Raw genomic sequence first — 15,575 nt, 5'->3', positions numbered from 1 at the left:
TCTATGGTCCATGTGACTATTGTAATGTATATCTATGAATGCTGTTAACAGCAACTCATGCGAGAAGGCTGCCCCCAAAATCGTGTACAGAAAATAGGAGGCCCAGAGCCTTCTACACTTTGACTACTTGCTGTGGAACCCTCCCTCTCATTAGTGTTGAGAGTTTACTAAAAAAAAGATTGCATAATGGCTATGCTCCTTTGTACAAACATAACTGTGAAGTGGGGGTGAAATGGGTCTTTCTTGGGCTTCACTAATGTCTTTCTTAACCATATTATTCCTTGTTTCTGCTGCACAGCTAGATGCATTTCACGCAGAATCAGTGGGCGTATCCCTTCTTTTAAATATACCAGCACTGTACTGTTGCAACAACCTTTCCCTTACCTCCCACTATGTTTGTTTAATCTCCAGAGCTGCTAGAACAGATATGGCAGCAAAGATCACACTTACAGACACACAGGAGGCTCCTATAATCTTCAAAAGTTGTATAAAAGCAGTTCTTTTATCAGGCTCACAATCTCAGCTAGCTCTGACACGCCCCCATTTCCTGTGAGGGATGGATGTTGCCGGACAACAAACAGTGGACTGAAAATTAGGTGGATGTAGATGGCCATGACTTTACAGCTTTTTGTTCAGGTGGATGCAGACAGATTTTTTAAATCAAGTGATTGAGGCATTTGCTAATTACACCATTTTCTATTACATGGAATGAAATTGTGTGAAAGTACAGTGACTCTTTAAAGGGCTTGGCCACTTCAGAATACAGGCTAACTGGGCACACAGTCTATGCTGTGCAACCATAATAACACACATGTATTTTACAGCTCATCTGAGATTCTTGTCCCCCAGCTGTCAGTCCACCAGCTACATAAATATCCCACTGTCACAGCCACCATGTCCACTCAAAATTGCAGTGGTCATGTGAAGCAGCTCAGATGAGCTGAAACGTACATGTCTTATTACTGTGGCACATCATGGATTTGTGTCCCCATTTAGCCTGGATTCATTTACAGTTGTGTGATTTTTATGCTATAAAACTGGCACAAGTGGCTTAATAAAAACGGTGTTTATACTAGCCACATACAGTAATTTTATATGGGAAAATTAAGTGCTGTCCTAAACAGTTTGGTGGTATATTATATCTACTGTGTATAAACAATTGAGCCACATGATTATGACTGCCAGCTAATATTCAGAGAAACTGCCTTGTGAGTGACTTAATAAGGGCCTTGTAGGTTGTCACAGGTATTCTGAGCCATGCTGACTGCAGTGCATCCCACAGCTGATGGGGGGTGCATGGGGGTTCAATTAAGTGAACACAATGATCGAGGTGGTCATAAAGATGCTCAATTGGGTTCAAGTCTGGGGAATTAAGTGGCCATACTTAGAAATCTTGGGCATGCTCTTCCAACAATGTCGCAGTGTCTTGCTAGAAAATCCCATCTGCCCCAGGGAAGACAATCAGCATGTATGAGTGTACGTGATCTGCAAGGATGGATCTAATACCCAAATTGGTTGAGAGTGCCTTCCACATGGATTAATGGGCCCAGAGAGTGCCACGAAACCATTCCCCAGATAATAACACTGCCACCATCACTAGCTTGTGTTTTTCTAGCAATGGCGGCAGGGTGTTTGTTCTTGGATGTTTCTTGTCTGACAAGTCAATGCCCATCTATTTTCTGAAGCAGAAAACTTGACTCATAGTAGAAAGCAACCATTTGCCAATCAGCGGAGGTCCAATTCTGAAAAACGTAGGCTTTTTCTGGGGATGTATCTTAGCATAGGTGCAGTGACCATCTGTCTGTTTCAGAGCTTTCCTTTTCCCTCTCAGGGTGTTTGCTGAATGGTTGTTTTAGACACATGTCTGGAAGCCACCTGGTTTATCTTGAGGGTGATCTGCTCCACTTTAGGATGTCACCCTTACACACCTTCATAGTTGACGTTCATCTCTCACATTAATGGCACGTGGTGCTCCGCAGTTTCTTCATCACTTATTCAGAATGGTGCCATTTGTCCACTGATGATACACTTTCACCACAGCAGCACACAAACAGTTCACAACCTGCGGTTTCAGAAATACTGCCACCCTTGGCCCGAAAACCAATAATCACCTTTTTTTTCAATTCTGATAAATCTCCCCTTTTACCCATGACAACAAGGGATATGTGTGCAGACAGCCTATAGCACACCTTTTATACCAACTAAAACAATTCACGACACGTGACTTCCTTCATGAGTCAACTGTGCATAACCCATAATGAAACATGGGCATACCTGTTAACATTTTTTTCCTCTTTGTTTTTATTTTTAATGGTTAGTCAATACTGTAATTGCTTATCACTGGCAATTTATGAACCTGAGTATCCTTGCCAATATTGTACCAACTGGATTTGTTTTAATAAATGGTCTTGTCTTCATCTGAAGGCTGGAAACCTTCCCTGATCATGTCCAACTGACACTATTTATTAGAGAGAGCTCTGACACACTTAAGGCTACTTTCACACCTGCGTTCGGTGCGGATCCGTCTTGTATTTTCACAGACGGATCAGCATGGATAATGCAAACGCTTGTATCCGTTCAGAACGGATCCGTTTACATTACCATGAACAAAAACATTCATGATAATGCAAACGGATCCGTTTTGACTTACACTAAAAGTCAATGGGAGGCGGATCCGCTTTCAATTGCACCATTTTGTGTCAGTGAAAACGGATCCGTCCCCATTGACTTACATTGTAAGTCAGGACGGATCCGTTTGGCTCTGCATTGTCAGACGGACATCAAAACGCTGCAAGCAGCGTTTTGGTGTCCGCCTCCACTGCGGAATGGAGGCTGAACGGAGGCAAACTGATGCATTCTGAATGGATCCTTATCCATTCAGAATGCATTGGGGCTAAACTGATCCATTTTGACCCAGAAACGCCAGTGTGAAAGTAGCCTAAAAAGCTGTACACCACTGTCAGACATTTAGCACAGTAAATAAAAATGTTTTTGTTCACAAACAGCAACTAAAAGGCTTAATGTATTAGAATTTTATACATTGAAGAAGCTTTTTTACACAAAATCCTTTAAAGGTATTGGCCACCTTTTGGTGATGTTTTGGCAAACCCCCTCCTAGACCGCTGCTGGGTCCTGGCTCCTTGGCTCCCCATCCTTCACTTCGATCCCCCACTGTTAACATTCACTTTGACATGGCTGCAGTCATTGATTGGCCGCAGTGTTGATCTGCCCCCTTTGCCTTTTGTGACCAAATGATCTAAGGGACCAAGGGGAGCAGGTCACCATTGCAGCCAGTGATTGGCTACAGCAATTATCAAAGTGAATGTTGACAGCAGGGGACTCGAACAAGGCAGCTTAGGCCGGGGAGCAAAGGAGTCGGGACCCAACAGTGGGGTACAGATAAGTATGCTTCCCTTTTGCAGTCTGGCCAGGAGGGATGTTTGCCAAAACCCCACCAAAAGGTGGCCAACTTCTTTAGGGTCTATGGACTATAAATAGGTACTGGTAAAAGTGAGAGATGCACTATTATATCAAGGGAAGTCAAAATAATGTTCTTTTTGACTCTGTTCGATGGCATCTGACAGGGTTTCCATTTTATTCCTGCATGGAAAAGCACAGCAGACTGCACGAGTTTATACAGACTAATTCGGTTGAACTGTATAATACAAAATATATGTTTTATTTTTGCATAGGCGCCTATAGGTGATGGATGTATCCACAAAAATGCATGCACCCAAATTCTCCATCAGGAGGTCTTAATGATAGAAATCTCAGACAGACACTGCAGAATCAGTATAAAAAGTCTTTTAGCCATGTTATTGCAACTGAGTTGCCAAGAACTAATATAGTCATACAGCCTTTTTTTAACTATTTTCAACTCTGTCTTAGAAATTTTTATTTATTTTTTATTTTAAGGAAAGTGTGGACCTTGGAGAAATCATGTTCTCCCTATGTTATCTACCTACAGCAGGACGCCTGACCTTAACAGTGATAAAGTGTAGAAATTTAAAAGCAATGGACATCACTGGTTATTCAGGTATGTAAACTAGATGCTATCTGTATTTATTACATTTTGCATTATGTTGTATCATGTGTATACTTGCATATTTTGTCATATCAAATTTCAAGGTAATCTTTATGTATTTTCTATTTTAAGAGCTGGCAGAGTCCAGAGTCTGGTTTCCTTTTCCCTCACCCTGTCCAATCTTTCCTATATGAGTTTTTATACAAGGAGGCCTGAGAACCAATGAACAATTTGGGGCAAATAGCCAATGGACTTTCATTCAGAAAGGTTGGTTGCCATACCCGTACAGCAGAAGCATTGTACTTTCCAAGGCAGAGTACAATGAAACATCACTGCAACTAAAGTTCTAATTTTTTTTTCTTCAGACCTATCAATGTCTACAAATTCCTATGTGAAACACGAGCAGTCTTGTTTCACAGTCTCCTCTCTCAAATTACAAGCCTTTGTCGTTATACAAGGGTGGCCCATGAAAAAGTAGCCCCCCTCCAGCAATAGTATGACAAGATGAACGAGCAAGTGAATTACCCACAAGTCTCAAAATATGCTGAAGGTGGTCCCCAGCTCTTCAACAGTGATGCTGTGGATAGTGTTTGTGATGTTTTTCTTGAGTTCATCCAGGGAATGTGGATTGTTAGTGTACACTTTCTGGTTTAAATTTCCCCACAGATAAAAATCGCATGTGTAAAAGTGTGGGGAACATGGTGGCCACAATCCCTTGTTCATGAACCCGTGTCAGTGAGTTCCATGAGGTGTGGCATGTTGCCCCATCTTGTTGGAAAAAGCAGGAAATTTTTTCTTCTGGTGTTAGTTGGTTGTGGGAGTGTTGGGGGAGAAGATGGCTAAAAGGTTGGAGGAGTGTTTAAACTAGGGACTGGGGAGGGTAATTACGTTACAGGATGGGAAGATAGTACAGATAGAGACCGGTGGCGAGGTAATGGAACTGGGGGCAGAATGGAAGGAGGGACTAGAATAGTTCAGAAGGAAAGGTGTAGGTGTAGGGTAAAAAATATACATAAACCTCTTAATTGTATGTATACTAATGCCAGAAGCCTGACTAATAAAACTGGGGAACTAGTAAAAGTGATGTGTGAGGAGGACTATGACATAGTGGGAATAACTGAGACATGGCTGGATGATAGCTATGACTTGGCAGTTAATGTGCAAGGTTACAGTCTGTTTAGAAATTATCGCCAAAACCAGAGAGGGGGAGGGGTCTGCATTTATGTAAAGTCCTGTCTAAAGCCCACAGTCCGAGAAGATATAAGTTAGGGACATGAACATGTGGAGTCACTGTCGGTAGAAATACATGGAGGCAAAAACAATAATAAAATACTAATAGGAGTTTATTATAAACCACCTAATATACCAGAGTCCACAGAAAATCTACTACTAAACGAGATAGATGAGGCGGTAGCTCATAATGAGGTCGTTATTATGGGGGACTTCAACTACCAAGATATAGACTGGAAAACTAAAACCTGTACAAGGAAACAGGTTCTTGGCAATAACCAAAGACAATTGTCTTTCCCAACTGGTTCAGGACCCGACTATAGGGACGGCCATACTGGACTTAGCATTAACCAATAGACCTGACAGAACAACAGATGTGCAGGTTGGGGGACACCTGCAAACTAGTGACCATAAAGTAATAACCTTCCAATTGTCATTCAAAAGAGTGTTTCTTCAGGGAGGAACAAAAATACCAAACTTCAAAAAAGCTAAATTTAGCAGCAAACTAAGAGGCCATAGGCCTAACTAACTGGGACGAAGTCCGCAAAAATAAAAATACAGCCACAAAATGAAATATTTTTAAAAGCATCCTAAAATCTAATTGTGAGAGCTACATACCTTATGGGAATAAAAGATTAAGAAACAAGAAAAAAACTATGTGGATAAATAGAAGCGTAAAGAAAGCAATAAATGACAAAAATAAAGCATTTAAATCACTAAAACAGGAGGGTAGCGAGGAAGCACTGAAAAGAGGAAAAAAGTAGAATATGTAAAAAACAAATAAAAGCAGCCAAACTAGAGACCTAGAGATTAGTTGCCAAAGAGAGCAAAACTAACCCTAAAATGTTCTTCAATTATAAAAATGGTAAAAAGTATAAATCTGAAGGTGTTGGCCCTTTACAGAGTAATGAGGGGGGTGTTGCAGAGAGCGATGAGGAGAAAGCAAAGCTATTAAATATTTTTTTCTCCATTGTATTCACTAAGGAAAATAAACTGTCAGATGATATGCAGAATATAAAAGTAAATTCCCCATTAAAAGTGCCCTGTCTGACCCAGGAAGAAGTACAGTGGAGTCTTAAAGAGATTAAAATAGACAAATCGCCAGGACCGGATGGCATACACCCCCGTATCCTAAGAGAGTTAAGTAATGTCATAGCCAGACCCTTATTTCTGATATTTAAGGACTCTATACTGACAGGGAGTGTTCCACAGGCTTGGCGCATAGCAAACGTGGTGCCAATATTCAAAAAGGGTGCAAAAACAGGGCCCGGAAACTATAGGCCGGTAAGTTTAACATCTGTCGTGGGTAAACTGAAGGTTTTCTAAGAGATGTCTTAGAGATCTTGGAGTACCTCAATGAAAATAAGCAAATAACGCCATATCGATCGATCATGTCAAACTAATGTAATCCGTTTCTATGAGGAGGTAAGTTCTAGACTTGACAGCGGCGAATCAATGGATGTCATATATCTGGACTTCCCCAAAGCATTTGACACTGTACCGCATAAAAGGTTAGTATATAAAATGAGAATGCTTGGACTAGGAGAAAATGTCTGTATGTGGGTAAGTAACTGGCTCAGTGATAGAAAACAGAGGGTGGTTATTATTGGTACACACTCAGATTGGGTCACTGTCACTAGTGGAGTACCTCAGGGGTCAGTATTAGGCCCTATTCTCTTCAATATATGTATGAATGATCTTGTAGAAGGCTCATAGAAACATAGAAACATAGAATGTGTCGGCAGATAAGAACCATTTGGCCCATCTAGTCTGCCCAATATATCTGAATCCTATGAATAGTCCCTGGCCCTATCTTATATGAAGGATAGCCTTATGCCTATCCCATGCATGCTTAAACCCCTTCACTGTATTTGCAGCTACCACTTCTGCAGGAAGGCTATTCCATGCATCCACTACTCTCTCAGTAAAGTAATACTTCCTTATATTACTTTTAAACCTTTGCCCCACTAATTTAAAACTGTGTCCTCTTGTGGTAGTTTTTCTTCTTTTAAATATGCTCTCCTCCTTTACCGAGTTGATTCCCTTTATGTATTTAAAAGTTTCTATCATATCCCCTCTGTCTCGTCTTTCTTCCAAGCTATACATATTAAGGTTCTTTAACCTTTCCTGATAAGTTTTATCCTGCAATCCATGTACTCTCTCTAGAGTATCTATATCCTTCTGGAGATATGGCCTCCAGTACTGCGCACAATACTCCAAGTGAGGTCTCACCAGTGTTCTGTACAGCGGCATAAGCACTTCACTCTTTCTACTGCTTATACCTCTCCCTATACATCCAAGCATTCTGCTGGCATTTCGTGCTGCTCTATTACATTGTCTTCCCACCTTTAAGCCTTCTGAAATAATTAACTAAATCCCTTTCCTCAGATACTGAGGTCAGGACTGTGTCAAATATTCTATATTCTGCCCTTGGGTTTTTACGCCCCAGGTGCATTATCTTGCACTTATCCACATTAAATTTCAGTTGCCAAAGTTCTGACCATTCTTCTAGTTTTCCTAAATCCTTTTCCATTTGGCGTTTCCCTCCAGGAACATCAACCCTGTTACATATCTTTGTGTCATCAGCAAAAAGACAAACCTTACCATCGAGGCCTTTTGCAATATCACTTATGAAGATATTAAACAAAATTGGTCCCAGTACAGATCCCTGTGGAACCCCACTGGTAACATGACCTTGTTTTGAATGTTCTCCATTGACTACAACCCTCTGCTGTCTGTCACTCAGCCACTGCCTAATCCACTCAACAATATGGGAGTCCATGCTCAATGACTGCAGTTTATTGATAAGTCTTCTATGTGGGACAGTGTCAAAAGCCTTACTAAAATCTAGATATGCGATGTCTACTGCACCTCCACCGTCTATTATTTTAGTCACCCAGTCAAAAAATCTATAAGATTTGTTTGACATGATCTCCCTGAAGTAAACCCATGTTGTTTTTCATCTTGCAATCCATGGGATTTTAGATGTTCCACAATCCTATCCTTTAATAGGGTTTCCATTAATTTGCCTACTATTGATGTCAGACTCACTGGTCTATAGTTGCTCGATTCCTCCCTACTACCTTTCTTGTGAATGGGCACGACATTTGCGGCTTGCACAGTAAAATATCAATTTTTGCAGGTGACAGTAAACCGTGTAAAGTAATTGACATGGAAGAGGACAGTATACTGCTACAGATGGATCTGGATAGATTGGAGGCTTGGGCAGATAAGTGGCAGATGAGGTTTAACACTGACAAATGTAAGGTTATGCACATGGGAAGGAATAATGCAAGTCACCAGTCCATACTAAATGGTAAAACACTGGATGACAATGACATGGAAAAGGAACTAGGAATTTTGGTGAACAGCAAACTAAGCTGTAGAAACCAGTGTTAGGCAGCTGCTGCCAAGGCCAATAAGATAATGGGTTGCATCAAAAGGGCCATAGATGCCCGTGATGAGAACATAGTGCTACTACTCTACAAATCATTAGTCAGACCACACATGGAGTACTGTGTACAGTTCTGGGCTCCTGTGAACAAGGCAGACATAGCAGAGCTGGAAAGGGGTCAGAGGAGGGCAACTAAAGTAATAACTGGAATGGATGGACTACAGTATCCTGAAAGATTATCAAAATTGGGGTTATTCACTTTAGAAAAAAGATGACTGAGGGTAGATCTAATAACTATGTATAAATATATCAGGGGTCAGTACAGAGATCTCTCCCATCATCTATTTATCCCCAGGACTGTGACTGTGATGAGGGGACATCCTCTGCGTCTGGAGGAAAGAAGGTTTGTACACAAACATAGAAGTGGATTCTTTACGGTAAGAGCAGTGAAACTATGGCACTCTCTGCCTGAATAGGTGGTGATGGTGAGTTCACTAAAAGAGTTCAAGAGGGGCCTGGATGTATTTCTGGAGTGTAATAATATTACAGGTTATAGCTACTAGAGAGAGGTCGTTGATCCAGGGAGTTATTCTGATTGCCTGATTGGAGTCGGGAAGGAATTTTTTTTCCCCTTAAGTGGGGGAAATTGGCTTCTACCTCACAGTGTTTTTTTTTGCCTTCCTCTGGATCAACTTACAGGATAACAGGCTGAACTGGATGGACAGATGTCTTTTTTCGGCCTTATCAACTATGTTACTATGTAATTATGTTGTAAAACTGTTCAGAGATGTCCAGGTAAATTGTGGTATTCACAGTTGATTTGAAGAAAATAGTTCCCACTATTCGTGTTCCTGACATTGCACACCAAAATTCTCTGGCCGTGAAGTGGTGTTTCGTGAGTCAAATGGGGATTTTCAGCAGACCAGTATCTCGTATTCTGGGAACTTACGTGGCCTGAAAAATGAAACCAAGCTTTGTCCGTCATGAAGTACAGAAATGGGTCCAAATGTCTGTTAGCAATCATAGCCAGCAGCCAAGTCCAGTAATTTCCGCGTTTAGCTTTGTCAGACTCTTTCAGTTCCTGCACATGTTATTCAGTACGGTTTCAGGTTCAGAGATGTCAGCGCTTGTTGACATGTTGTTCGTGATACACCAACTTCAAGATGATTTTTGGGGGCTGCTTGCTATTCGCTGCTTAATTTCATGCATAACTTTAACTGTCCTGATCGATGGAGGCCTCGGTTTCTTGATGTTTGCAACAGAGCCAGTTTGATGCCATTTCCAAACCAGACTCTGAATACAACGTTTAGCTGGTGGTTTTGTTATTGGGTACTTGTCGGCAACAGGGCCGTCTTTAATATTGATTGGACCCTGGGCAAGAATTTACTTGGGCCCCCTGGATCCCGCCTCTTCACACACCCTAGCATGCAATCACGCCCTCCACCACAACACACACAAAAAATAATAATCCACACACCTCGTAGAGTAAACCGCGGATCCGCAAAAAACGGAATTTGCCTATTCTTGTCTGCAAAACGGACAAGAATAGGACATGTTCTATTTTTTTGCCGGGGCCACGGAATGGAGCAACGGATGCGGACCCAAACAACAGCCGTGTGCATGAGGCCTAAGCACAATGCAGTCTCAGGAGTGGTCCACACCACACCCCTCCCTGCCTTGCAGCCTCACAGGAGTACAGGACCAGCATCTGCACACGTATGTATGGCAGAATTGGGATGCACATCACACATGACATGACACAGGTCTTTACCAGGCTGCAGGCCAGCAGACACATTATTATTGCCACATGTGTCACATGCCACTACTGACTGTACAGCCGTTCAGAGTTCAGACAGCTCACAGTTCCACTTCCTTCAGAAAAGCGAGCCTGTCGTGCACTCCAGCGACTTACAGATAGAGGCAGTGGCGTTTCTATGGCTGGTGTCACCCTTTGCTCAGGGGGGCCCTCATGGTGTGGTGTGGACTGGTCATTTTTACTAAGGAATATAGTTTAACCGTTTATGTGCAGAAGAGAAAAAAAGAAGTCACTAAGACAGCTACAATCAGATATCTGCACATAGACCAAGACTCTTGGTCTATGTGCAGATATCTGATTGGAGCTGACTTAGTGACTTATTTTTTTCTCTTTTGCATATAAACGGTTAAACTATATTCCTTAGTAAAAATGACCAGTCCACACCATGTGGGCCCCCCTGAGCAAAGATTAGTAAATGTGGCCGGCCGGCCCCAGGCCAGGCCACAGTTCAGCAGACAGAGAGAACCCCTTTGTCTCCCGTCTCTATAATAATCCCCCACTAATGGGGTTATTTAAATTACTGGTGGATTATTAGAGAGACGAGTCACGAGAGACATAAGGACTTCTCTCTGTCTGTCTGCTGAACTGTGGCCTGGGGCCACCACCGGCCACCTCTTTTTTTCTCTTTTGCACATAAATGGTTAAGCTATATGCAGCGTACTCAAGTTGTGTGCAGTAGGTGTTTCTGGGTGATGCAGTGCAACACACACCAACCTGGCACAGCTGACTCTCTGCAAGGGCAGGTATACGTAGAAATAGTTCGTGACGCCAGTGCCAAATAAACGGTGGCACGCCGTTTGCGGATGCAGGAATAAATCGAGGAAACGTGGTCTTAAAACAGAACTCCAACTTTAGTAGTTTTGCAAGCAGAGACAATATTGGAAATGCAGTTCCTAAGCATACAGTCGATTTTGCAATTCGGTCGATGCAGGCAATTCAGTTATAGCAGGGTAATTACAGAGTGTTGAACACAGGACTTGCAGCACAGGAGCTCGCACTCCAATTCTGTCCGATCCTGGAATACAGCAATTCTTCACCAAGGCCCATCAACCTAATTCTGGCTTTATATCCTTGGCTATGGCTTCTATAAGTACCTCCTCTGTCTTTCTGAGTACCTCTGGCTTTCCAGATCTTTGCCTCTGTCTCTCTCAGCTGCTGGAAACTTCCTCAGGTTCTTGATCTAACATATTCCTGTTTCTGCATATGGGAATTCAGGAGGGAATCTTCTCCTGGACAGCAGGCTTCAGGCCTGGACTTGTCTCAGACATTGTCTAATCTCCAACTGTAGATTACAGACACTAGACTCCGTCTGCCTTCTACTTCCCTGTCTGGGCCTTATATAAACTAGGGCTCCCTAGCTCCCTCTAATGACTAGAAGCTGGAATGACACCCCTGCAGGCCTGTACATGCAAGTTTCACAGTAACAGGGAAATACATAACATTACATGACAATTTATAAAACTGACATATAACAACTTCTCCATAATTAGGAGGGACGACAGCACACCAAGTGACACTTTGGTAGTGACGGGTATTACAGTTCCCGTACACTACATACCCCACTGCTTTAAGCTGAGTACGACCTCGTACTCCATCATGGGTCGCCCAACTGGAATCTCTACCTGAAATAGAAAATAGAGACATGCAGGCATACATACATGTAATTCATCTGCATTTACATTTACATCAGGTCCAATTGGCAAAGGTGAAGGGTAGTGACAAGGGGCGTCGTTCTCTTCTCTCAGGATAGTGAATGGAACGGGGGCGCTGACCTGGCACAGCGTAACATTATAACCAGGATAGTCCATGACAATGAATAAGTCCATAATAGAACAGCAAAATGGATAAAACAGTATAAAAGTTCTTGGAGGCTCAAAGAACAAACATGAGTCCGTACCCAGGTTATTTCTTATTAATCACAGAGGCTCTCATGCGGTGGAGTCCATCTCTGGGCACATTACTTTTAAAAGAATAAGAATCTCAGAGGCTCAGGTACTTTTGAGTCTGTCTCCGGGCACGGTTCCTTAGTATGAAGTTGCACAATAAAAGGACAGCAAAGACAAGTGCTGTAATACCCCTGATCAACCTGAAAAGGGGGTGAAGGGTAAAAGGTGCAACTAAAGGAACAGGCACAACTTGGCGTGGGGTAACAAAAGCAGGCAGGAGATCCTGGAAACAAACGTGGCCTTGCTGACTTTGTGATTTCAGTGGTCAACACCTACCACTGAGCCGTGGACAAACTGGCAGCCGCAACAAAGGACCAGAAACGTAGGACTCCTGTCCTGGAAGGGTTAACATCAAACTTCTGCAGTGAAGTAAATCAAAGGCCTAGCAGGCTGATTACAGTGGCATATCATAACCACTTGGCTCCGCTGGCAGGTATCGTCTGTAGTACTCTTCTACAGGCGGGTGTGCCCACATAACTGTGTCAGGGGGCAGCTGTAGGGTAAAGGGGCCCCTAATAGGTATTGGCCCATTAGGCCTAGGGGTGAACCCTCTGGTGGACCTTGCCGGTCCTGACATGATCACTGCAGGGTGTAACGTGCTTGGCACCGCCGCAGCAAGCGGTCCGGTGCTCTGGGTGCAGCAGTTTACGGCAATCGCGGGTCCGGTCTGGGGCACTGACGGAGCGGTGGCAACAGAAGGCGGTCTACGGGTGGTGACAGGCACCCTTACCTCATCCTTCCTTGGCGGTGTCCGGATCCTGGCGGTGTGTATCTTGCGTAGCTCCCGCAACTTCTCCTCCAGCCAGACGATCTGCTCACCGATGCTCTCTGTGTCGGAGTCGCTGTCATCTGCTGGCGCCGCCGGCGCAGGTACAGTCACCGATGGTGCGGACTCGGCCTCTGCAGGTTCTGGCGATGCGTCTGGTCTCCGACCCCTCCGGATGTTTTCAAAGGTAGCACTAAGTCCTTTTAACTGTTCCAGCTCTGATATGGTCTTCTCCCGACGAGGCAGCTCGGGGGAAGGATAGGGGCTCACCCATTTCTCCAACACGGTTGGCTGCCAGAAGACATTAGGCCCAATGAAGGAGCTCCGCTCCTGAAAGGCGTGATGGGCCGGCTCTGGAGAGCGTTCCGGTTCTCGCTCGCAGCCAGAGTAGTCTTCTCCTTCTTCTGCCTCCCAGTCCTCAGGAGCTCGCTTGGGACGGGTCACGGCAGTTGCATAAGGGCCTCGCAGGCTCTCGGCAGGGGTGTACTCCACGTCCTCTCCCTCGCGGAGGCTGTGCTGGTACGAAGGGAGGTAGTCTCTTTTGACAGACCTTCGATTAACATAGAGGTCTCTGCCAGTTAGATAGTCCTGAATAAACCCGTAGCCACGGGGTTTGTCAAATGACAGCACCACTCCCTTTCTCCTTTCCAGGCGGGGTTGGGTGTGCGTATGCTTCTCATGTATTGTCTTAGTTAGTTCTTCATAGAGGATTTTAGTCTTTGTATTCCGCTTTATAGCGGCCTCTCGGATCTCCGCCATCAGGGAGGACCATTTGAAAGATGGTTGGAAAAAGTCCCTCCACGAGCCATAGCAGGGCTCGGGTTCTTTCTCCCATGGGCGGCAGGCGGGTTGCTCCGGTCCCGGAGCGTAGGCCGGTGGAGCCTCCTCTGGCTCTACACCAACAGCAGACATCTTTGCAATTACAGGTGCGGACGCTGCAGCAACACTCTGCTCACTATCCAACATGCTCGATCCTTCTGAGGAGAGCGATAGGGTCGCGTCAATTAGAGTAGCCAGCTCCTCCCACTGCACTGGGGAGCCGCCCCCCAGGTATTCCAGTATATGGAAGGCGGTGTCCATGCTGGCAGACATGCAAATGTCCAGATAAGCCGTGGCGCCTGCCCTTGACCTTCTTCCCGCTTTTTCCTCAGAAAGGCGCCAATTTTTCCCGCCTTTTCGGGATGAAGGTGACGCAGCAGTAAATTCAGCAAGCCCGGCAGCCATCTTTGGGTATAAACGCTGTCTATTCACTGACAGCAAGCAGGATTGTAAAAAGTCCACAAAACCACACTCCAATGCGGCGATTTTCTTTCTCTGTGTAGCGCAACACTGCACAGCGCTTTTTAGAGGTTTTTGGTACACTTTGGGTACGATTTTCAGTCCACAAAGTCCACTTGAATAAAACAGGAAAATTGTCACTTTGGTCACAGGGCAACGGTATAAGGCACAAAGTTCACGCTTCTTGCACTAGAAAGCGTGCGTATCCTGTTCGTGACGCCAAAAGAGAGGTGCAGCGTACTCAAGTTGTGTGCAGTAGGTGTTTCTGGGTGATGCAGTGCAACACACACCAACCTGGCACAGCTGACTCTCTGCAAGGGCAGGTATACGTAGAAATAGTTCGTGACGCCAGTGCCAAATAAACGGTGGCACGCCGTTTGCGGATGCAGGAATAAATCGAGGAAACGTGGTCTTAAAACAGAACTCCAACTTTAGTAGTTTTGCAAGCAGAGACAATATTGGAAATGCAGTTCCTAAGCATACAGTCGATTTTGCAATTCGGTCGATGCAGGCAATTCAGTTATAGCAGGGTAATTACAGAGTGTTGAACACAGGACTTGCAGCACAGGAGCTCGCACTCCAATTCTGTCCGATCCTGGAATACAGCAATTCTTCACCAAGGCCCATCAACCTAATTCTGGCTTTATATCCTTGGCTATGGCTTCTATAAGTACCTCCTCTGTCTTTCTGAGTACCTCTGGCTTTCCAGATCTTTGCCTCTGTCTCTCTCAGCTGCTGGAAACTTCCTCAGGTTCTTGATCTAACATATTCCTGTTTCTGCATATGGGAATTCAGGAGGGAATCTTCTCCTGGACAGCAGGCTTCAGGCCTGGACTTGTCTCAGACATTGTCTAATCTCCAACTGTAGATTACAGACACTAGACTCCGTCTGCCTTCTACTTCCCTGTCTGGGCCTTATATAAACTAGGGCTCCCTAGCTCCCTCTAATGACCAGAAGCTGGAATGACACCCCTGCAGGCCTGTACATGCAAGTTTCACAGTAACAGGGAAATACATAACATTACATGACAATTTACAAAAAAAGACATATAACAACTTCTCCATAATTAGGAGGGACGACAGCACACCAAGTGACACTTTGGTAGTGACGGGTATTACAG

General features: G+C 44.2%; 1 protein-coding gene across 1 annotated transcript in view; it reads left to right on the top strand.

Moving 5' to 3' along the window:
• SYT6 (synaptotagmin 6) overlaps positions 1 to 15,575 on the top strand; it is a 653,770-nt gene that overhangs the window by 576,549 nt on the left and 61,646 nt on the right. The window contains exon 5 of the mRNA XM_040423920.1: positions 3,916 to 4,036. Coding sequence (XP_040279854.1) covers positions 3,916 to 4,036 — 121 coding nt within the window. The remainder of the gene's footprint in view (positions 1 to 3,915; positions 4,037 to 15,575) is intronic.

Source organism: Bufo bufo, chromosome 3 (assembly GCF_905171765.1).
Source record: "Bufo bufo chromosome 3, aBufBuf1.1, whole genome shotgun sequence".
Classification (NCBI taxonomy): domain Eukaryota; kingdom Metazoa; phylum Chordata; class Amphibia; order Anura; family Bufonidae; genus Bufo; species Bufo bufo.
The sequence above is the reverse complement of the archived record's forward strand: the minus strand, read 5'-3'. Positions and strand labels throughout refer to the sequence as shown.